This window comes from Mesocricetus auratus, unplaced genomic scaffold (assembly GCF_017639785.1).
Source record: "Mesocricetus auratus isolate SY011 unplaced genomic scaffold, BCM_Maur_2.0 Super-Scaffold_100010, whole genome shotgun sequence".
NCBI lineage: Eukaryota > Metazoa > Chordata > Mammalia > Rodentia > Cricetidae > Mesocricetus > Mesocricetus auratus.
The window spans coordinates 73,580,700-73,602,998 of NW_024429194.1; the positions used below are offsets into that span (position 1 = coordinate 73,580,700).

The 22,299-nt window shown below is 40.0% G+C and overlaps 1 protein-coding gene across 14 annotated transcripts in view; it reads right to left on the reverse strand.

Moving 5' to 3' along the window:
- Muc19 (mucin 19, oligomeric) overlaps positions 1-22,299 on the reverse strand; it is a 154,201-nt gene that overhangs the window by 71,007 nt on the left and 60,895 nt on the right. For 9 of the 14 annotated variants that reach the window (XM_040753942.1, XM_040753946.1, XM_040753945.1 and 6 more), the window contains 31 exons: positions 20,978-21,064; positions 20,512-20,586; positions 20,205-20,285; positions 18,725-18,811; positions 18,244-18,333; positions 17,891-17,971; positions 16,386-16,472; positions 15,906-15,995; positions 14,824-14,895; positions 13,919-14,005; positions 13,430-13,516; positions 13,129-13,209; positions 11,647-11,727; positions 10,220-10,315; positions 9,960-10,058; positions 9,743-9,808; positions 9,116-9,202; positions 7,610-7,693; positions 7,365-7,463; positions 6,838-6,891; positions 6,126-6,212; positions 5,837-5,908; positions 4,771-4,857; positions 4,475-4,561; positions 3,858-3,932; positions 3,440-3,538; positions 2,173-2,259; positions 1,912-2,010; positions 1,686-1,739; positions 1,008-1,094; positions 719-790 (listed from right to left, as the gene is read on the reverse strand). In XM_040753942.1, the coding sequence (XP_040609876.1) occupies positions 719-790; positions 1,008-1,094; positions 1,686-1,739; positions 1,912-2,010; positions 2,173-2,259; positions 3,440-3,538; positions 3,858-3,932; positions 4,475-4,561; positions 4,771-4,857; positions 5,837-5,908; positions 6,126-6,212; positions 6,838-6,891; positions 7,365-7,463; positions 7,610-7,693; positions 9,116-9,202; positions 9,743-9,808; positions 9,960-10,058; positions 10,220-10,315; positions 11,647-11,727; positions 13,129-13,209; positions 13,430-13,516; positions 13,919-14,005; positions 14,824-14,895; positions 15,906-15,995; positions 16,386-16,472; positions 17,891-17,971; positions 18,244-18,333; positions 18,725-18,811; positions 20,205-20,285; positions 20,512-20,586; positions 20,978-21,064 (2,577 nt within the window). The remainder of the gene's footprint in view (positions 1-718; positions 791-1,007; positions 1,095-1,685; positions 1,740-1,911; positions 2,011-2,172; positions 2,260-3,439; positions 3,539-3,857; positions 3,933-4,474; positions 4,562-4,770; positions 4,858-5,836; positions 5,909-6,125; positions 6,213-6,837; positions 6,892-7,364; positions 7,464-7,609; positions 7,694-9,115; positions 9,203-9,742; positions 9,809-9,959; positions 10,059-10,219; positions 10,316-11,646; positions 11,728-13,128; positions 13,210-13,429; positions 13,517-13,918; positions 14,006-14,823; positions 14,896-15,905; positions 15,996-16,385; positions 16,473-17,890; positions 17,972-18,243; positions 18,334-18,724; positions 18,812-20,204; positions 20,286-20,511; positions 20,587-20,977; positions 21,065-22,299) is intronic. The other 5 variants (XM_040753941.1, XM_040753948.1, XM_040753951.1 and 2 more) reach the window with 5 other exon arrangements.

A 22,299-nucleotide genomic window follows, 5' to 3' on the forward strand; every position in this document is an offset into this window, starting at 1 on the left:
ATATATATATATATATATATGTCAAGCACAATTTTGGAATGACATGGTCCCAGATGACCACATTTTTAAGATGTTTTGATGTGGCCCTGGTTGTTCTTCTTGAATTTTCCTCTGACAGTTAGCCCCTTTGAGCTGACTCTTTCCTGTGTGAAGTAGACTTGTTGAAGTGAAGCAAGAAGCAGTCTGTGCAAGCATCTACGGAAAGGGGCATTTCACAATTCCTGCTTTTTCTTGAGTACAAGGCTATATCACTTCTAACTTCACTGGTACCTGCTCTGATTACACCTGCTAATATTTCATTTCTCTATGATGTGGCACATAAAAAATTACCTATCTTTAAATAGGCACATGAGAAATTTAACAAACAGGTAAGCAGTTAGACATTCCAATAGCAACACAATACACATGAAAGCCACTTTTAAAAGACTAGAGATATGACAAATCAACCACACTGAGGGAGGAACCATCTAGGTCTGATCCTGTATTAGGAAAAGTGCTCTTCTGATTATCATTTACTTGAAAGATGGAATCAGGCAGGCCCAGGATTCTTTGCATTTTTCTCTGATTAGAGAACACCTAACTCATCCCTCCCCCAGTTACAGACCACATATAGATCAGCAATTGAGCTTCTTCACCCCAGTCTGCTATATCACATTTTTTTCTTCAGCATGGTGGAGTCCTAAGGAATGGGACTCAGTCGATTATCCCATTTGCTTACCTGGTTCTGTGCTGGCAGATGTGGATGGTTTGGTGGTGGCCACTGAACCAGCAGTGGTGGTCTTGGCAGACTCTAAATAGGAACAAACAAAAAATGGGTGGTGTTCAAAGTGTGTGTTGTCATCACAGTTTACCCTGAATAGTTGGGAGTTTATGGGAAAAGGCATATCCACATTAGTTTCTTTAATCCTCATTCTGTCCCAGTTAGGCCCTCATTTAATAACTGAGCCCTTATTATAACATTTCATGTGTAGGGGTTTCTTAGTCACCAGGCATCTCTGAGGACTTACCGGAACCTGGGGCTCCAGTGCTTCCTGCCCCAGGGCTGCTGCTGACAGATGCTTCAGAGGTTGTTGCAGAGGATGCTTGGGGTGTGCCTACCATGGAAAAATGTTAGCTTGAGAAACCACACAGGGAATTCAACTTGTAGATGGAACTTGAAATAAGTTTGCTCTCACATCTGCAATTACTATAAATGTTGCATCAGATACAAAGAGCCAATTTTCAACATAAATGAAGTTAACCAGCTATTCATGGTACTCTAATAATTAGCAATGTATGTGTCAGTAATAAATACTTCTACATACACAATTCAAGTTTAAACTCTACATGCCTGTGATTTATCTTTCTAGAACAGTCCTTGCATGAAAATCTTGGCATCATACACCACCTCATTTATGAAGAATTATTCCTGTTCTTGTGTCTCTATATATAGTTTATGTTTTCTCTTTCCAGGTTGTGGTTGAGTGAGAGTGCACACTTATACATTACTTCCTTTGCTGAACTGAAATTGAACTGCTTTTAAGATGAACAACAACAATTTTGGGTACATTGCTTATCTCTTGGACACTTGACACCACATGAACAATGGTCATATTTCCCAGGGAACTGTCTCTGATGAAATCCCAAGCACTACTTAAGATGACAGGTCTACTGCTAGACGTCCCTCTGCTGAGCTCCCACAGTACCTGTTGCTGCACCAGGAGCTGCAGTGGTGGCTGCATCTGTTCCTGCTCTTGTTCCTATGGGAAGGAGAATGGAGGTTAACATGCAGATAAAGCTATGCTATTATTTAAACACAGGTTATCATTCCATACTTGGGTTTAGATTCTACGGTGGATTTGGTCCTGGGTCTGTCCTACCACCAAACAATGTGCTTTGCCCTCCACATCCCCTAAAGAGGTCTTATCTGACCTGATGGTGTAACAGGGCTGGAGGTGGCTGTGCCTGGCCTTGCAGGTGAGCTTTCTTTTCCTGTTCCTGAGGTGGTTCCTACAGATGTCCCTGTTGAACCTGGCAAACAAGAGCAGTGATTCTCATGTATTGCTGCCTTTAAAGGGATTCTGGAAAAGGCAATCAAACCTTCAATGCCCTGCCTTTCCACCATGTTCACCACAATAGTCATGTTTTCCTGGGTGGACACATTGAAGGCACTGAGGTGCACGTTTGAAATACCTGAGGATCCTGGGCTTGCAGTGCCTTGTTCCCTGGGTGTGCTGCCTTCTCCTTGAGTAGACGTTGACACAGTGGAACTTCCTTGGCCTAATAATGAGATAATTGTGATTGACGATGCCCTAGTCACAAATGAAACAATTCCTGTTGTTTAGATCCTCCCTATCTGGCATTCTTGGTCCTGTTGATTTGAAGTGATTCCCGTACATACACCAGTTCACTGTGCTGGCTAAGGCCATATTCAAATGTCAAACATAAGCATGTATCTCTGGCTTGCCTTCTTAAACACATGGACAAAGTCTCAAGCTGTTATAGATTTATGCTTTGCTATTGTGGTCAAGGTAAAGGGAAGTGAAAAAAATTTAAGGAAGACTCAAGTCCAAACAGAGTCTTTTTTTCAACAGAAAAGCCACACTCCACCATGTCATCTGATGTTTTCCCTGGAGTGGGTTGTCTGTTTTACACCTCAGTACATTACTCCTGTAAGAAGCAGTGTGGGATCCCTATCACCCGAGGACCTAACTTTGCCTCTCCCACTTATCTCCACTGAAATTGCCTGATAACCAAAGGGCACAATGGACTCATTTCTTCTTGAGGCCCCAGTATCTCTGACTCAGAATTAAGAAAATTTTTCTGTGCTAACACTTTAAAGTTACAATCTCTTAAAGATGCTGGATTACTAATTCCCTTGAAGTGTATTCCTGTGTGTGACAATTTAAATGAGAATGATCTTCACATGCTCATGTATTTGAACACTTGTTCCCTATTTATTGAACTCTTTTGGAAGGATTAGGAGATATGGCTTTGTTGGAAGATATTTAACTTGATGGAGAAGTATGATCTGTTGAGGAGATGTGTGACTGGGATGGAGCTATGAAATATCTAAAGCCCATGACAGGCTCAATTTGATTATTTCTCTACCTTCTGCCTATGGAGCAGGTGGTAAGTCCTCAGCTACTGCTGCAGCACCATGACTGCATACCTGCTGAGTTCTTGGTATTCTTTCTTATTGGCTGTTGCTCTCACTACATCTGAAAATTCTAGAGTTGTCTCTGATAAGATGAAAATAACTAATAGCTACATAATCTACATGAGCATTTCCAACATTCAAGGAACATGATACATTAATGTATATTTTATAGAGCAAAGATACTATCATTCAATTAATATAAGGAATAACTAAGCCTGGCATTGCATATCAGGAAAAAATATCTATTCAGCGTTTACCTATAATAGGATTAGTAAGGATTCACATTCACAACTAGTTTACCTTTTGTGGTCCCAGAACTGGTGAGACTGGAGTGCAGGGGTGCTGTGGTGCCTGCAGTTCCCACTGAGGACGTGAGAGAAGTTGGTGATCCAGCAGAGCCTGAGAAATCACCAAAAGAAGTTCTCAGTAAAGTTTGAATGAACAGATTACCAGTGGTTGGGCCCTAATTTTCATCTTATTACTCTTACAGAATAATATACTAGATGAATGTAATAAATATCTTTCTGGAGTTTCCTAAGCTATTATTCTACTATGATAATTTCAAATATGTTAGTTTTCTCTCTCAGCACGGTTTTTACACCAACGCAGTTAAGGATCCATGATTGGGTCAACCAGATGTCTATATATCTGATGCATCTACTGGGCTTTAAGTGAGGACAGGGTGATGACTCCACTCTTCTGCACACCACCTGCTCACCTGGTTGTTCTCCAGGCTGGGTTGATTGACTGTTAGAGGCTGTAGTTGTTTCACCAGCTGATGGTGCAGTGGTCCCTTTCAGAGTAAACAGGAAATGGATATTAGGACCTCTGGTAAACCACACCATGCCAAATCTGCTCTTTGATTTCACATCTCAGGATAATTGTGTGTGCTCCATTATATAAGGACCGCATGTTAGCTTACAATTTATCTATGTAGTAATGTTCCTATGCTGAGATCAGTGCTTCTGAAGTGAGATTGCACAATGGAATTAATTGACCCCCTTCAAACTTTTTCTAACACAGATAGTCTAAAACTATCACTAGTGAGGCTTCTATTTATGCCCCCCTACCCCATTCCTCTATAAAAGTTATATTTACATTTCAATAGCCAAAGCCTTGCAAACTGTAAGGATTTCTCAAAACACTCTAGCCATATGCATACTCAGGCTAACTACAGCAATGTGACCTAACCGACCCCTGTCATTTCAGCTTTCCATGCAGTATCCATTATAGCATCATTTTCCTACTACTCCTTTCTATTGTTAATGAATAACCACATATAGCAAATGGGCACCATGCATACGAAAGTCAGACATCGCTCTTTCTCTCCTTTACCTGCACTGCTCTTAGCAGAGGTTGTGACTGGTCTAGTTGATGTTTCAGGACTCACAGTGGTCGAGCGTCTAGCAGTGTTTATGGTTCCTAGAATCAAGAATAAATTGGTATTGAAGCCTGTTTCTTTTTCTTTTTTTAAGGGGAAATTTTAGAAATTTAGGAAATGAAAATGAAAGTTTATGATTCCCCCAGCACTTCTCAGCACTGCAGTGTCATTCAGTTAAAGAAGGAGGAGAAGGTGCAGCAGGGAGCAGGGAGAAGCTGCTGAACCATCACCCCAGGCTATTGTGTCCCACCTGAAGCTGTGGTTCCAGGGCTTGCTTCTCCAGGAGGACTGACACCTGCTGAGCCAGGGCTGGATCCAGATGATGCTCCAGGTGTACCTATTGTTGACCAGTGGAAAATGTGAGACCGAGATTCTTTGAAGTTAGAAATTATCCTGAAAGGACTACTAAGCCTGTTTGCCTTTTTCCTTAAAAATGACATGTTTACACACAAACATAACTCGAGTGTAAGACTCCAGAACTTGGTAAAATATACTATTCTTACCATTCATTTATTCTATTAATGTTGTTCCTTAAGAAACAGCAATCATTCTGATTTCTCAGCATTGAATATTGAGCGATCATGTTCATGCATATAATACTATTAACACAGACCCCACAATTCCTTTGTTGTTTATATGTTATGCACTGGGATTAAAGGTGTGCGCCACACCTTTGGTTTTCTGGAATTTTCATAGGTTATATGGGTTACTCTGACACTATGTCCTTTATGCTGAATCTTTACTGTGTGCAGTAGACTTTACTGAGATGAAGCAGGTCTGTGCAAGCATCTGTGGAAAGGGGGATTTCATACAATTCTGCTTTTTCCTAAATACAGGGCTGTATCATTTCTGTAGTCAGTAGTACCTGCTCTGATTTCACCTGCTAATATTCCATTTCTCGATGGTTTTGTACATAACTAATTATTTACTTTTAAAATGCCCATGAGAACTTAAACAAGTCTCCCAATAACCATCTGATACACATGAAAGCCACTAAAGATATGACAAATCAACCACACTGAGGGAGGAACCATCGAGGTCTGACCCTGTATTAGGAAAACTACACTTTCTGAGGATCATTTGCCTGAAACAAGAAATCAGGCAGTCCCAGGAGTCTTCACATTTTTCTCTGATTAGAGAACACCTACTCCATCCCTCCCAGTTACAGACCAACTGTTAATCAGCAGTTGAACTTCTTCACCCCAGTCTCTTATATTAACTGCTTATTCTACAGCATGGTAAAGTACCAAGGAATGAGAATAATGATCAGAAGAATCTGACACCTGAAGACACAGTGAACTCTCCAATTTGCTTACCTGGTTCTGTGCTGGCAGAGGTGGATGGTTTGGTGGTGGCCACTGAACCAGCAGTGGTGGTCCTGGCAGAATCTAAATAGAAACAAACAAAAAATGGATAGTGTCCAAAGTGTGTGTTGTCGTCACTGTTAACCCTGAATAGTTGGGAGTTTATGGGAAGAGGGATATCCACAATAGTTTCTTTTATCTTCATTCTGTTCCAGTTAGGACCTCATTTAATAACACATTCCTTACTAGAACATTTCATGTAATGGAGTCTCTGCGTGACCAGGCATCTCTGTGGACTTACCAGATCCTGTGACTCCAGTGCTTCCTGTCCCAGGGCTGCTGCTGACAGCTGCTTCAGAGGTTGTTGCAGAAGATGCTTGGGGTGTGCCTATCATGGAAAAACATTAGTTTGAGAAACCACACAGGGAATTCAACTTGTAGATGGAACTTGAAATAAGGTTGCTCTCACACCTGCAATGGCTATAGATGTCACATCAGCTACATGGAAACATACCAATCATTACTCCCACAGTCACTAGCATGGAGAGCTACTTTTTAAGATAAATGAAGCATACCAGGTATCCCTGGTATTCTGCTAAATTAACAATGTATGTGCCAGAAATAAAATCCTTCTACACACACAATTCAGGTTTCAACTATCAAAGGGTGTGATTTTTCTTTCTAAAACAGGCCGCACATTAACCTTGGTAACATAAACTACTCTATTTCTGCATTAATTATTACTGTTCTAGTATCTTTGCATATAGTTTATTTTTTCTCCATCCAGGTTGTAGTTGAGTAAGAGTGCATACTTTTATGTTCCTTATTTTTCTGAACTGAAATCTGACCTGCTTTTAAGATGATCAACAATGACTTAGGGTACATTGCTGATCCCTTGGATACTTGACACCACATGAACTATTTCCCTGGGAACTGTCTGTGATGAAATCTCAAGCACTACTTAAGATGACAGGTCTACTGCAGGACATCTCTCTGCTGAGCTCTTACAGTACCTGTTCCTCCAGATGTGCTCGTTCCAGGAGCTGCAGTGGTGGCTGCATCTGTTCCTGTGGGAAGGAGAATGCAAGTTAATGCACAGATAAAGCTGCACTATTACTTAAACCCAGGTTATCATTTTTATCATTCCATACAATGTAAATGGAATTCTTAACTGGTCTAAGAAATAAAAACCCACAATCAAATATAGAGGAAAATATAGAGGGACCAAAGAGTGAGGAATTCATTGCCACACCTTACATCCTTTGGGTCTCAGCAGACAAGAAAGAGAGTTCTCATTTCTCCCTGGTCATACCCTGTTTATACACAGCTACCTCTTTTCCTTTCTGTCTATAAATACCTCTAATCCTCTGTAGTTAGGTAGTGACAGGCTCCATTCCTTGACCTTCAGACAGGTTTTACTGTACAAGCAAGTTATCACCACAATACATGTGCTTAGATTCTACAGTGGTTTTGGTCCTCTCTATTTATGGCCAATCCATGTGCTATGTCCTCCACATCCCCTAAAGAGGCCTTGTCTGACCTGATGGTGTAACAGAGCTGGAGGTCCCCGTGCCTGGTGTTCCTGGTGAGCTTCCCCCGCCTGCTACTGTGGAGGTTTCCACAGATCCCTTTGTTGAACCTGGCAAACAAGAGAAGTATATTTAACTGTGAGATGTCATCTGAAGGTCACTTAGGAAATGCCACCACATTTTCAATGATCTATATTTTTATCACTTTACTATGACTTCTAGTTCTTTTGATACTCCATTCCATGTATGGAATTACCTGAGGTTCCTGGGCTGGTGGCTCCAGTTTCTTGCCTGGGTGTGCTGCCTTTCCCATCTGTGGATACTTGCCCAGTGGTAACTCCTACATCAATTGATGAGGAAATAAAAACATTAAACACGTTGAAAAATATACATAGTTTATTGGCAAAGGTATTCTGCATCAATCAAATTGTTCATGTTGATTGGATAAAATTCAGTGACCTACTGTATGCCACTTTTATTATATACTACACATCCAAGAACCAAACTCAAGCATCTAGTGCCAGCTGAATAAAAATATATGTGCCAGAGACCAATCTAATTTTCCCACTTTCTCATAGACTGATCCTTTAAAATGTTTAAATGTAATGAGAGAAGGGAACACTGTTATGCGACAACACAACTCTATGGACAACAGAAAGATACCAGGGCCTCGTGTGTACATGTTTTTTCTCAAAGAGCATACACTCTGTTTTGTATCTCAGCACATCATGTACCAGCAAAAGACACAGACTGCACCAAGACTACACAATGTTAGGTGAGTAGTGAGGGGGTAGTGGATGTGGAATGAAGGATGCAAGCATGATCAAAACACATTGTATGAAACATTCAGTAAGTTAAAAATATTTTATAAATAAACATATACACTTATTGGGACTCAAGATACATTAAGGTGGCTTTGAGCAAATCCTGCCCTTGAAGAGGTCCTGAGTTTGGTACCCAGGACCCATTAGGGTGTCAAACAACCACCTCTAACTCTAGTTAAAAGAGAATCCACATATCCGCCTTTGTGGGCAATGCACCAACAGTCTCATTCAACCCTCCACCTGCACACACACTACTTAAAGAATTAATAAAAATCCTTAAAAATGCTTTGGTTAGCGTTCTAATTTAAATAAATTGTTCAAGGCTCTGACATTAATAATCCAAAAATATCTCTACTGGATTCTTATATCCAAGTAGCACTGCACATGTCTTCATCTCATATTCCATAGCATCAGAAGTTGTAAGGAGGCCTCATATCACCATGACCGTGTGCAAACTCAAGGCAGATCATGACCACATCGAACATCCCCAAACTCTTACCAGTAATGTTGTGGAGTACTGTAACTAACTCTGATCCCTAACCATTCCTTGTCATTCTACATCAGCTTCTACACACAGTAAATGAACTCTGTTCACATGCTTTGGTCAGACATCTCTCTCTCTACAATTTTCCCAGACTGTGCTAAGAGAACTTGTGCTTGATCTAGATGCTGGGCCCTGGATTGGATTACTGGGGCCTAGAGCACACTTATGGTTCCTAGAACCTAGAACAGGTTGGCAGTCTTAATGATCTTCATGGTCCTCCTACCACTGCTATAAATATTTATGAAAATTCCAGTCACCCAAAACAGCACTGCCCTCTGGCTCTCCTAAGTCCTTCATTCCAACCCAGATTGAGTCAGTTTGAACAAGTGAGTACACTATTTGCAGGGCGCTGATAATCCTGGCTAAACCATCACCCCAGAGAACCAAATCTCACCAGAACTTGTGGCTACAGTGCCTGCTTCTCCAGGAGTGCTGACACCTGCTGCTCCAGAGGTTGATGCAGATGATGCCCTGGTTGAACCTGATAATGATCAATGGGGAAAAGGTCAGCCAGAGATAATAAAATATTTTCTTAAAGTGCTAAGATGCCTTCTTCATTACAAAAACATAAAGGAATAACCTGCCTTCAAACATCACTATGGAATGATACCCTTGATTTCGTTAAATTCCTTGATTCTAATTGCTCGTGCCATCCATTAGAATATTCTTCCATTGAAAACAAGCATTGGGGTAGATGATTTAATAGTCAGAATGTACCAATCTTGTCTTTCCTCATCCCCATAACTCCATTCCTCCCTCTTTCCTTCTTCCTTTCTGTTTGTATCTTCTATTAAAATAATCTGTCATTTCTGGAGAGAAGAGTTTCTCTATATTCCATTCATTATCACATACAGTATTATAAATACCCCAAATGTTTTCAGTTTCTTTCTTATATCTACAGCAATTGGCAGCAAATGGCAAACCTAGAGACAATCCCCAGGAAGCCATACACTGACGAAATGATGAGCACTAAGTTCACAAATCTCCTGCCTCAGTTTCCCCCTGCTGACCCCCTCAGTACCTGTTCCTCTGGGTGTGCTCGCCTCAGCAACTCCAGTGGTGGCTGCATTAGTTTCTCCTCTTGTTCCTATAGAAACAAGAATGGGATTTAACAGCTAGAGATGTCTATGGATAAAGCCCTTCAAGATATCCTAGGCCATTCAAATTTATGCTTTCATCTTTGTGGGTCTCCTTGGAAACCCAAGAGCTGACCCCAGCCCCTAAAAATGCTGTCTGACCTGATAGTGTAACAGAGGTGGTGGCTGTAGTGCCTGGTGTTCCAGGTGAGCTTCCTTTGCCTGATCCTGACGTGGTTCCCACAGATGCCCCTGTAGAAGCTGGCAAACAAGAGCAGTGATTCTAATGTGTTGCTGCTTTTAAAGGGATTCTGGGAAATGCAATCAAACTTTCATGGCTCCCTTTCCACCATGTTCATCACAGCACTCATGTTTTCCTGATTGGACATATTTAAGTCACTCCAGTGAATGTTTAGAATTACCTAAACTTCCAAGAGTGGTGGCTGCAGAGCCTTGTTGCCTGGGTGTGCTGGCGTTGCCTTGAATAGGCATTTGAACAGTGTGACCACCTTCACCTACTAAAGAGTAAATAGCAATTGAAAATGCTCTAGAACAAATAAAATATTTATATTGCTTAGATCTCCTCTAACTGCACTTATTGTTCCTCAGATATGTTTGGATGTGATTCAAGGACACATGCCAGGTTACTGAATTGGTTAAGAACACAGTCACAAATCTAACTCAAGTATCTAGATTCACCTATACTCCTTAAACACATGAGTCAATGATCAATAACAGAATCAAACTGTGTTATATTTATGTTTTAAAAGTCTGGCCAATGTATATAGATTAGAAAAGAATTAAAGAAAATTGATAAGAATCCAAGCCTTTTTCAATAGAGAAACACTACCCCCCACTGTGTCAGTTGGATATTTTCCCAAAAGAATGAGCTAGGTTTGGGCCTTAGTACATCACTCCTGTTAGAAACACCTAGTGATTGTTCTCAGCCTAGAACCAAATTACACATTACCTCCTCATCCACTGTTAGTGCCTGATAAACAAAGGTGCCACTAACCTGATTCAGACTTTAGGAATATGGGTTCATGGATATCACTTTAAAATTCCAATCAGTTAGAGGACACTGGATTACTTAATCTCTTAAACATTGTTTCTGTGTTTGATAATTGGAACAAGAATGGTCCACAGTTTTTAGAACTGTTTTGGAAGGTTTAGAAGGTATGTTGGGGCCACTGTGTGACTCTGGTTGGGCTGTGAGGTATCTAAAGGCCATGCCATCCACAATTTAGTTCTTTGTCTACGTTCTGCCTACAGACTAGGATGTTAGCCTTCGATTATATTACAGCACCATGGCTGCATACCTCCTTCCACTTTTAATGCTATGATGATCTGTGACTAACCCTCTAACACTGTAAGCAAGCCCACAATTAAATGTTTCCTTTTATAAGTTGCCTTGGTCATGGTGTTTCTTCACAACTATAGTAACCCTAAGGCCATCTATATACATTCTATTTTTCAACAAATTATTTTATTAATGAATTTTTTTGCAAAGTATACTTAAGTCACAACTTCATATCCTATATTCCCAAGGACAAGCACGCTCTTTTTGTCTTTTATTACTTGGGGATGGGAGGCTGTGAGAGTTTACCCACAGACACAGAATGGGAGAAACTCCATAATGTGAATTCTAATGATTCTTGAATCTTACACATTTACTAATGGGTCTACTTAAAGCAATGTCATAACCTAGCTATTAATGTTGATTAACTTCCAAGGTATGTGGGTGAGGTTAACAGGGAATCTATGAAGTGTTATTGTAAATACATCATTATTTAATTAAACTATTTTTTTCATTTTTCCAGTTGACTTACTATGTCATTCAGAGACTTACCTCCTCTGAATCCTGAGCCAGTGGTATTTTCTTTCCCTTTGTCTGTTGTTGTGGTGACGCCTGAGGATTCTAGATTTGTCTCTGTTAAGTTGCAGAATAAAAATAATTAGCTGTCTAAATATCTGCATGGGTGTTTTTAATAATTAAGGGAGTAGAATCAGAAAATATAATATGAAACAGTAAAACAATGGCGAGAATTAAAAATACTACAATAAACTATATGAACGAATGAAGGCTGGGATTATACTTGAGGGGGTGACAAATCTCCTGGAAAACTTTTGTCATTGATGGGATCTGTACACTAAGCTCTCAGTTGTCCTCCTTGCCTGTCTGTCACCTTCCCCTGTCCCTCAGCACCTGCTCTTCCAGATGTGCTTCCTACAGTGGCTCCAGTCACTACTGCACCTGTTCCTCCACTTGTGCCTGAGGGTTAAACAGTAAGGGAAGAAATCCCTGCATCATTCCCTCATTCCTTCTTGCCATTGCTTCCTTCAAGACATCCTTGTTCACCTCTCCTTACCCTCACTTTCCCAATCTGAGTCTTGGAGACAGCTGATCTAGGTCCCACCTCAAGCCTAAATTAGGAGCTCTGCTGTGCTTGTTGGGACATCAGAGTGAGAGGTTCCCTGGCCTAATGCTTCTGTTCTCTTCCCACTCATGTTCCTGCTGTGCTCACACTCATGGTCTGCTGTGCTCACACTCATGTTCCTGCTGTGCTCACACTCATGGTCTGCTGTGCTCACATTAATGGTCCTGCTGTGCTCACACTTATGGTCCTCCTGTGCTCACACTCATGGTCTGCTGTGCTCACACTCATGGTCCTGCCATGCTCACACTCATGGTCCTGCTGTGCTCACATTCATGGCTCTGCTTCCCTTACACTCATGGCTCTGCTATGCTCTTACACAAGTTACTACTGTGCTCTGATACTTAGAAACCAACTGGGTCTTAAAAATACATTTCTGACTGAGTCTTTCATGTATGGAAACACATTTAATAACTGAGAGAAAGAAGAAATTCAGAATTTTTCTACTTGGTGCTAACTCAGATACATGATGGTAAGCCTTATCCCTCATGACTCAGTGTCCTTTAGCTCCAAGGAAGGAATCATGCCCATAATTGCCCCAGTGTACACTTTCACAACCTAATCAAGGTATTAGAAAAGAGAAAGATCAAATAATGCAATTTTCTTTCGGATGCTAGCCTTCTTTCTCTAAATGTTCAAGTAATCCCTGCATTCCCTTATGAATGAATGGTGATATAAGCAGCCCCTCATTTATCAGCTGAGGACTTATAGCCTTATAATATACTTGTCATTCCCAAGTATATTATACTGAATTGAAACAGTCCCCCAAATCATATTTGAGGACTCAGAGCATTCAAATATAGTTGTTATTCCAACATTCCCATGTAAGGAAATGGAGACAGACTCAGCCCTCCATTTGACACCTGACACCTCACAGCCTCCTCCAATTTACTTACCTGGTTTACTGCTGGTAGAGGCTGGGGACAGACTGGAGGCTTGAGGGGAGGCAGTGTGGCCCGTGGATGTCACTGTGCTCCCTAGGACAGGAAATCATGGATGTTGGAGACTCATATGATTCCAAACATCCTTAGTTATACAAACATACTTGCATGATAAAATATGTAAATACACACTCTTTCACCACATCCCATGCCATGAATTGCATTCACATTCACAGGCCAAATTTCCAGATACTCACTGAGGCATAATGGGAATGGTTGTGCTGCTGAGATGTCTGCAAAGGCTAAAGAGTCTTACCTGAACCTGGGCTCCCTGTACTTGCAGGTAGAGAGGTACTGCTCCCTGCGACTACAGATGTTGTTGCAGATGATGATCCTGTTGTGCCTAATAGTTGTTATGGTTAAAAAAAGATGAGAAAGGAAATTGAAAAGGAGGTTTTTCTAAGAATAAGAATTAAAAGTCTTTTCTTCCTCTTAAGTAATGAAAGTATCTACCTTCATGAACTTTAAAGACAATTTCTTTTCTTAAGGGAAAGCGGTTAATTTGGCAACAAACTGATTTCTCAAAGGAAATTAATTAATTTGGATGTAGACACTTATATGAATCCAGAAAACCCAGATATATGAATGGACTTGAATGATGAAACGTGGGAAAATACATCCCTGCATTGATTGCTCTGCCATGAATTTTCACTCACACATTCAGGTGATGTTTCTAGACCATCACCTGAGGCAGCATGGGTATGGATGAGCTATTGAGACATCTCCAAAAGTAAAGAGGTCTTACCTGAACCTGGGGCTGCAGTGCTTGCACGAAGAGTGGTGCTGCTCACTGCCCCTCCCGAGGTAGTTGCAGTAGATGTACCAGCTGTGCCTGTTTTTCAACACGGTTAAAAAAGATGAGAAACAAGATTGAAAGGGAGTTTATACTTCAGGATCAGTCTTTCTTGTCCTTTAACCACATGAAAATGTCCACTCTCTTAAAGTTCAAAGACAAAAATTATGGAAGTAACCCAAATTCTTCATAGATAAATGTTGGCTATTTTAGAAGTGATTGAGACCCTACGGGCATCTTTACCCACCTGACTGCTTTCCACTATAATTTTGGGCTCCCACATCTCAAGACTGTTAGTTTTAGTAAAAAAGCATGAGATGCATGAGGTGATGGCATGTCCCTTCTTTTCAGTAACTATGGAAGGGCTCAACTAATACTAGACCCAAAACAAATACTTGGCAATATACATCCCATCTTCTGAAAACTGGATGCTAATCTTTCAACTATCTTCCTTATGTTCCTACATTCTCCTCTGTTTTCCTCTCTTCATCAAGCCATCACAAAATTGGTCATTGCTCAGACTTTCCTTCTGAGCACTCATTGACTGTTGGATATGGATTAAGGAGTAATACTGACTTGTCTCATAGTAAGACACTGGAGTTGTGTATTATCGCTCAGCATCCTTATCAGAGCACACAGGAGAGTTTTACTTAGATGCATCTCTCAAGACACGTATTTCCATTTCATTTTTTAAAAACATCTCTCTTCATCTTCAGTTGGGTCAACAATGAGGTCTCCCTATACTTTTATTAGGACATCTGTCTCAACTGCAGTTCTTCAAACTGAAGAAAGTATAGACAAACCATGCTCCACATTGGAAACAGATTCAGCCTCTCCAGGATACAGCCTCAACTCACCTGCATTGACTTCAGGAGAGGTGGGCTCACTGCCTGGGGATCTAGTTGTTCCAGCTGATGACCCAGTTGTTGCTTTAAAGAAACACAATATCATAGCTATGAAGCAGCAGCAAACCACGCTATTCTAAGATGTCTAGTGTCTTCATTTACATAGAGTTCTTATTGCTGCTTCAATCCTTGTAAATTTCATATTATATGGAGGACCCCTGGATGGGCTTACTTGATTGTGCATGGAGATATGATTGTCCACCTCCTTTATATTCATCTTATTGAATCCAGTATTCAGATGCTTACTGAAACTAGCTGAGTCTTTAAAATATATTTCTGCCTGGGTTCTTCATATAAGAAAACAGAGGTAATAACCTCAACAAGGACATAACTCTGAATTTTCATACTTAATGCTACTTTAGAGTCCAGATAGTGAGCCTAAGCCCTCATAAGTTAGAGTCCTTAAGCTCCAAGGAAGGAATCAGGGCCCATCATTGCCCCAAAATACACAACAGCAAACTAATTGCAGGATAAGATAAGAGAAACATCAACTAATATGCAGCCATGTTTCCAATGCTAGCTTGTTTTCTCTAAATATACAAGTAATATCTATATTCTCTTATGATTAAATGGTGATATAAGCAGCCTCTCATTTGTCACTTGAGGATTATAGCCATGTAACATACTTGTCATTCCTACAAATACATATAAAAGAATGGAGATAGACTCAGCCCTCCCATTGACAACTGACACCCCACAGCATCCTCCATTTTATTTAACTAGTTTGCTGTTGGTAGAGACTGGGGATAAACTGGAGGTTGGAAAGAGTGTAGTGTGGTCTTAGGATGTAACTGTGCTCCCTAGGAAGGAAACCATGCATATTGACGACATATAATTCCAGGCAATATTGTATATATATAAATGGACATGAGAAGACAAATCTTATACAATCTGCTATGCCATGAAGTTTACTAAACTGCTTCCCATGCCACGAATTTTGCTCACACATACAAGTCAAATATTCAGACCCTCATCTGAGGCAGCATGGGAATGGATGAGCTGTTGAGACATCTGATAAGGTTAAAGAGACTTACCTGAACCTGGGGCTCCAGTGCTTGCAGGTTGATGGGTGCTGCTCCCTGCCCCTCCCAAGGTGGTTCCAGAAGATGCACTGGATGTGCCTGCTGATTATTGTAGTTAACAAGACAATGAAGAACATTAAAAGTGAGATTTTAATAAGACAAAGAATTCAAAAATTCTTTTTTTTCTCTTATGAAAAGTATCTACCCTAAAGAAATTTAATGACAACTTCTTTCTAAAGGTATCAATTAATTTGACAACATACTAATTTCTCGAGGGAAATCAATTAATTTGGATGTTGAAATGTACATGAATCCCGAAACCCCAGATATATGAAGGGATTTGAATGACAAACATGGGAAGACACATTCTTTCATCGCTTGCTCTGCCATGAATTTCACTCACACATTCACATGATATTTCTAGAACATCACCCGAGGCAGCCTGGGTATGGATGAGCTATTGAGACATCTCCAAAAGCAAAGAGGTCTCACCTGAACCTGGGGCTTCAGTGCTTGCAGGAAGAGTGGTGCTTGTTCCAGCCCCTTCTGTGGTGGTTGCAGTAGATTCACCCACTGTGTCTGTTTTTAATCATTGTTAAAAAGATGAGAAACAAGATTGAAAGGAAGTTTACACTTCAGAATTGAAATGGTCTTTCTTTTCCTCTAACCACATGAAAGTTTCCACTCTTACAAAGTTTAACAACAATAACTGTGGAGATAAGTCAATTCCTCATGGAGAAACATTGGCAATTTTAGAAGTGACTAAAGACTCTGTGGGGATCTTTGCCCACCTGCCTGCTCTCCACTTTACTTTTAGGCTCCCACATCCCAAGACTGTTAGTTTTAGTAAAAAGCAGGAGATGCATGAGATGATGGCATGCCCTCTCTTCTTAATAACTATAGAGTGCCTAAATTAATACTATACCCAAAACAAATACTTGGCATTATACATCCCATCGTCTGACACTGGGTGTGGGATTGTTTATTGTGTGGAAGACAATTCTTGCTGTATCATGGAGGATATTTACAGAGGGGGGAAGCTAGACAGGGGTTATTTGGCTCACAATTGTGGTAAATTACTTACATCAGGTAAACCATAGATGTGAGTAGTATAAAAGAAATTGTAGGACTAAGAGGAAGCTCTTCACACTGGGTCCATATTGAGGAAGCACAGTGATGAATTCTGGTCCTCTCATGCATCTGTCATTTCCCTTTCATAGTCACTCTAGCAGGGACACTCATTGCTTGTACAGTACCTACACACTGACCTTTCACAATGTTGATATCCTCACAGATATGCCCAGAACTGTGTTCCATCTGATGGTCCAGTCATGACATTGAAAGAAACTCAGTGTCATACTTATCAAGTAGCCATAGCCCACACTGCTCTCAGATGTTGAGTTTCTTCATTTATGAATGTGGTTTTTCTATTGTTGCTTCAATCATTGTAAATTTCATGTGATTACTTGACAGTGCAGGAAAATATGATCATGTAATTCCTTCATATTCACATATTTTAATTTAGTTCTAAGATGCTCATTCAAACCAACTAGGTCTTTAAAGTGTATCTCTGACTTGGTCTTCCATATAAGTAAACACTTTTAGTAACCCAGCTGGAAAGACATTCACAATTTTCTAGGAGATGTTAACTTAAACTCAGGATAAGTCAATATCATGACTCAGTGTCCTTAAACTCCATGGAAGGAATCAGGGCCATCATTGCCCCAAAAGTATACATTAACAACCTAATTACTGAATAAGATGAGAGAAACATCAGATAGTGCAGTCCTCTATGATGCTTCTTTCTCTAAACATACAAGGGCCTCCTACATTCCTTTATGAATAAAAGGTTATAGAACAAGACCCTCATTTGATATCTGAGCACTCATCACCATGAAAAATACTTATCATTCCTAAATTCCCATATAAGTAAATGGAGGTAGATTCAGCCCTCCCATTGACACCTGATACCTCATAGCCTCTTCAATGTTACTTACCTGTTTTGCTGCTGGAAGAGCCTGGAGACAGACTGGAGGTTTGAGAGATAGTAGTGTGGCCTGAGGATGTCACTGTACTCCCTAGGAAGGAAATATTCGAGACTCACATGATTACACACACACACACACACACACACACACACACACTCACACACACACACAAACTTACACATTTATGAATGAGCATGAGAAGACATATTCGTGTACCATATCCCATGCCATGAAGTTTACTAAACTGCTTCCCATGCCACGAATTTTGCTCACACATACAAGTCAAATATTCAGACCTTCATCTGAGGCAGCATGGGAATGGATGAGCTGTTGAGACATCTGATAAGGTTAAAGAGACTTACCTGAACCTGGGGTTGCAGTACTTGCAGGCTGATGGGTGCTGCTCCCTGCCCCTCCCAAGGTGGTTCCAGAAGATGCACTGGATGTGCCTGCTGATTATTGTGGTTAAACAAGACAATGAAGAACATTAAAAGTGAGATTTTAATAAGACAAAGAATTCAAAAATTCTTTTTTCTCTTATGAAAAGTATCTACCCTAAAGCAATTTAATGGCAACTTCTTTTTAAAGAAAATCAATTAATTTGACAACATACTAATTTCTCAAAGGAAATCAATTAATCTGAATGTTGAAATATATATGAAACCAGAAACCCCAGATATATGAATGGAATTGAATGACAAAACATGGAAATACACATTCTTTCATCGCTTGCTCTGCCATGAATTTCACTCACACATTCACGTGATATTTCTAGACCATCACCTGAGGCAGCCTGGGTATGGATGAGCTATTGAGACATCTCCAAAAGCAAAGAGGTCTCACCTGAACCTGGGGCTGCAGTACTTCCAGGAAGAAGGGTGCTGCTCTCTGCCCCTCCCGAGGTGGTTGCAGTAGATGTACCAGCAGTGCCTATTTTTAATCATGGTTAAAAAGATGAGAAACAAGATTGTAAGGGAGTTTATACTTCAGAACTGAAATGGCCATTGTCTTCCTCTAACCACATTAAAGTTTCCACTCTTACAAAGTTTAACAACAATAACTGTGGAGATAAGTCAAATCCTCATGGAGAAACATTGGCAATTTTAGAAGTGACTTAAGACCCTGTGGGCATCTTTGCCCACCTGATGGCTCTCCCACATCCCAAGACTGATAATTTTATTAAAAAGTATCAGATGCATGAGACCGTGGCATTCCCCCAATTTTAGAAGCTATGGAGTACCTAAAATAATACTAGACCCAAAGCAAATGTTTGGCCATATACACACATCTTCTGAAAACTGGATGTGGAAATGCTTCTAATTGCAACAGACATCTGGACATATCTTGGAGGATATTAATAGAGAGGAAAAGTTAGACAGGGGTTATTTTGCTCATATTTTGAAGTAAATTCTTCACAACAGGGAAACCATAGAATTGGGAGTGGAGGGAGTGGAATTGTGGGATCATGCAGAAGCAGAACAAAGAATTCTGGTCCTCTCATGCTGTACTCTGGCCTTTTCACATACAGTCTAGCGGGAAAGTCATTGGTTGTTCCCTACCTATATATTTGCCTTTTATTCTATGAATATCCTCAGAGATATGCCCAGAACTGTGTTGCATCTGATGGTCCAGTCATGACATTCAAACAAGCTCAGCCTCATAATTATCAGGTAGCCATAGTCCACACTGCTCTTGGATGTTGAGTTTCTTCATTTATTTATGTATTTTTCCTATTGTTGCTTCAATCATTGTAAACTTCATATGATTTGGGGGAATCCTTGCTGGGTTTACTTGATTGTGCAGGAAAATATGATTGTGTACCTCCTTCATATTCATGTATTTTAATTTAGTTCTAAGATGCTCATTCAAACCAACTAGGTCTTTAAAATGTATCTCAGACTTGGTCTTCCATATAAGGAAACACTTTTAATAACCCAGCTATGAAGACATTCACAATTTTTCTAGGAGATGTTAACTTAAACTCAGGATAAGTCAACATCATGACTCAGTGTCCTTAAACTCCACGGAAGGAATCAGGGCCTTCATTGTCCCAATAGTACACATTAACAACCTAATTACTGAATAAGGTAAGAGAAACATCAGTTAATGTAGTCCTCTATGATGCTTCTTTCTCTAAATATACAAGGAAATCCTGAATTCCTTCATGAATAGAAGGTGATATAACCATCCCCTCATATGATATCTGAGCACTCATAATCATTAAAAATAATTATCATTCCTAAATTCCCATATAAGTGAATAGAGATAGCTTTAGCCCTCCCATTGACACCTGACATCTCCCAGCCTCCTCCGTTTTACTTACCTGTTTTGCTGCTGGAAGAGCCTGGAGACAGACTGGATGCTTGAGAGATGGTAGTGTGGCCTGATGATGTCACTGTGCTCCCTAGAAAGGAAACCATGCATATTGGAGACTCACATGATTCCATGCACCCTTATATATATGAATGGACATGAGAAGACACATTCTTGTACCATATCCCATGCCACGAAGTTTGCTAAGCCACTTCCCATGCCATGAATTTTACTCACACATACAAGTCAAATTTTCAGACCCTCACTGAGTGAGCATGGGAATGGATGAGACATCTGCCAGGGCTAAGGATTCTTACCTGAACCTGGGGCTCCAGTACTTGCAGGAGGAGGGATGCTGCTCCTTGCTACTCCAGATGTTGCTCCCGTTGTACCTAATAGATATCATGGTTAGAAGATATGAATAAAATTTAAAGGGGATTTTCTTAAGAATAAGGATTAAAACTCATTTTTCTCCTCTTAGGAAATTAAAGTATCTACCATTATAAAATTTAATGACAACTTCTTTCTCAAGGGAAACTAATTAATTTGGCACCCTTGCATCTAAAAGGAAATCAAAATGTACATGTCAAGACTTATATGAATCCAGAAATCCCAGATATATGAATGGACTTGAACAATAAAACATGGGAAGACACATTCTTACATCGCTTGCTCTGCCATGAATTTCACTGACATATTCAGGTGATGTTTCTAGACCATAACCTGAGGCAGCCTGTGCATGGATGAGATACTGAAACAACTCCAAAAGCAAAGAGGCCTTACCTGAACCTGGGGCTGCAGTACTCGCAGGAAGAGGGGTGCTGCTCTCTGCCCCTCCTGAGGTGGTTGCAGTAGATGTACCAGCTGTGTCTGTTTTTAATCATGGTTAAAAAGATGATTAAAGGGATGGAAAGGGAGTTTATACTTCAGAATTGAAATGGTCTTTCTTTTCCCCTAACTATATGAAAGGGTACACTCCTATAAAGTTCAATGACAATAACTGTGGAGACAAGTCAAATTCCTCATGGAGAAATGTTGGTAATTTAGAACTGACTGCTCCCCACCATACCTTTAGGCTCCTCAAGACTGTTAGTTTTATTAAAGAGCATGAAGATGCATGACAACATGGCATCCCCCTAATGTTAGAGACTACAGAGTGGCTAAAATAATACCAGATCCAAAACAAATACTTGGCAATATACATACAGTCTTCTGGAAAATTGGTGTGGCACTGTTTATTCATTGGACCATAATTTTGGGTATTTCTTGGATATATTAATAGAGAGTCAAAGTTAGATGGAATTATTTTGCTCACAATTGGAGGCAAATTCTTCATGGCAGGGAAACTATAGAATTGGGAGTAGTGTAGATGGAATTGCGGATTCATGAGGAAGCTGTGCACACTGTGTTCACACCAAGAAAGCAGAGTGGTCATTGCTGGTCCTCTCATGCTCTCCATATTCTTTTCATATTTAGTCTAGCAGGGAAACTTATTGATTGTACCATACCTATATTTTGGCCTTTTACTCCATTAATATCCTCATAGACATAATATAACTGTTCCATCAGACAGTCCAGTCATTCTTTTCAAATAGCTCAGTGTCATGATTATGAAGCAGCCATAGCCTGCACTGCTCTCTGATGTTGACTTTCTTAATTTATTTATATATTTTTCTACTGTTGATTGAATTTTTGTAAATTTCATATGATAAGGGGAAATTCTTGTTGGGTTTATTTGATTCTGAGTGGAAATATGATTGTCTACCTCCTTCATATTTATCTATTTTAATTTGGTACTAAGATGCTTATTCAAACCATCTAGGTCTTTAAAATAAATTTTTGACTTGGTCCTCCATATAAAGAAACATATTTAATAAGCATGAGAAAGAAGACATTCAGAATTTTTCGAGGAGATGTTAACTTAGATTCAGGATAGTAAGCTTTTACCATAATCACTCAGTGTCCTTAAGCTACAACAAAGGAAATCTGTTAGCATTGCTCCAAAATAAACATTAGCAACCTAATTGCAGGATAAAAAATGAGAAACATTAGCTAGAGCAGTCCTCTCTGATGCTTTTTTCTCTAAATATACAAGGAATTCCTGC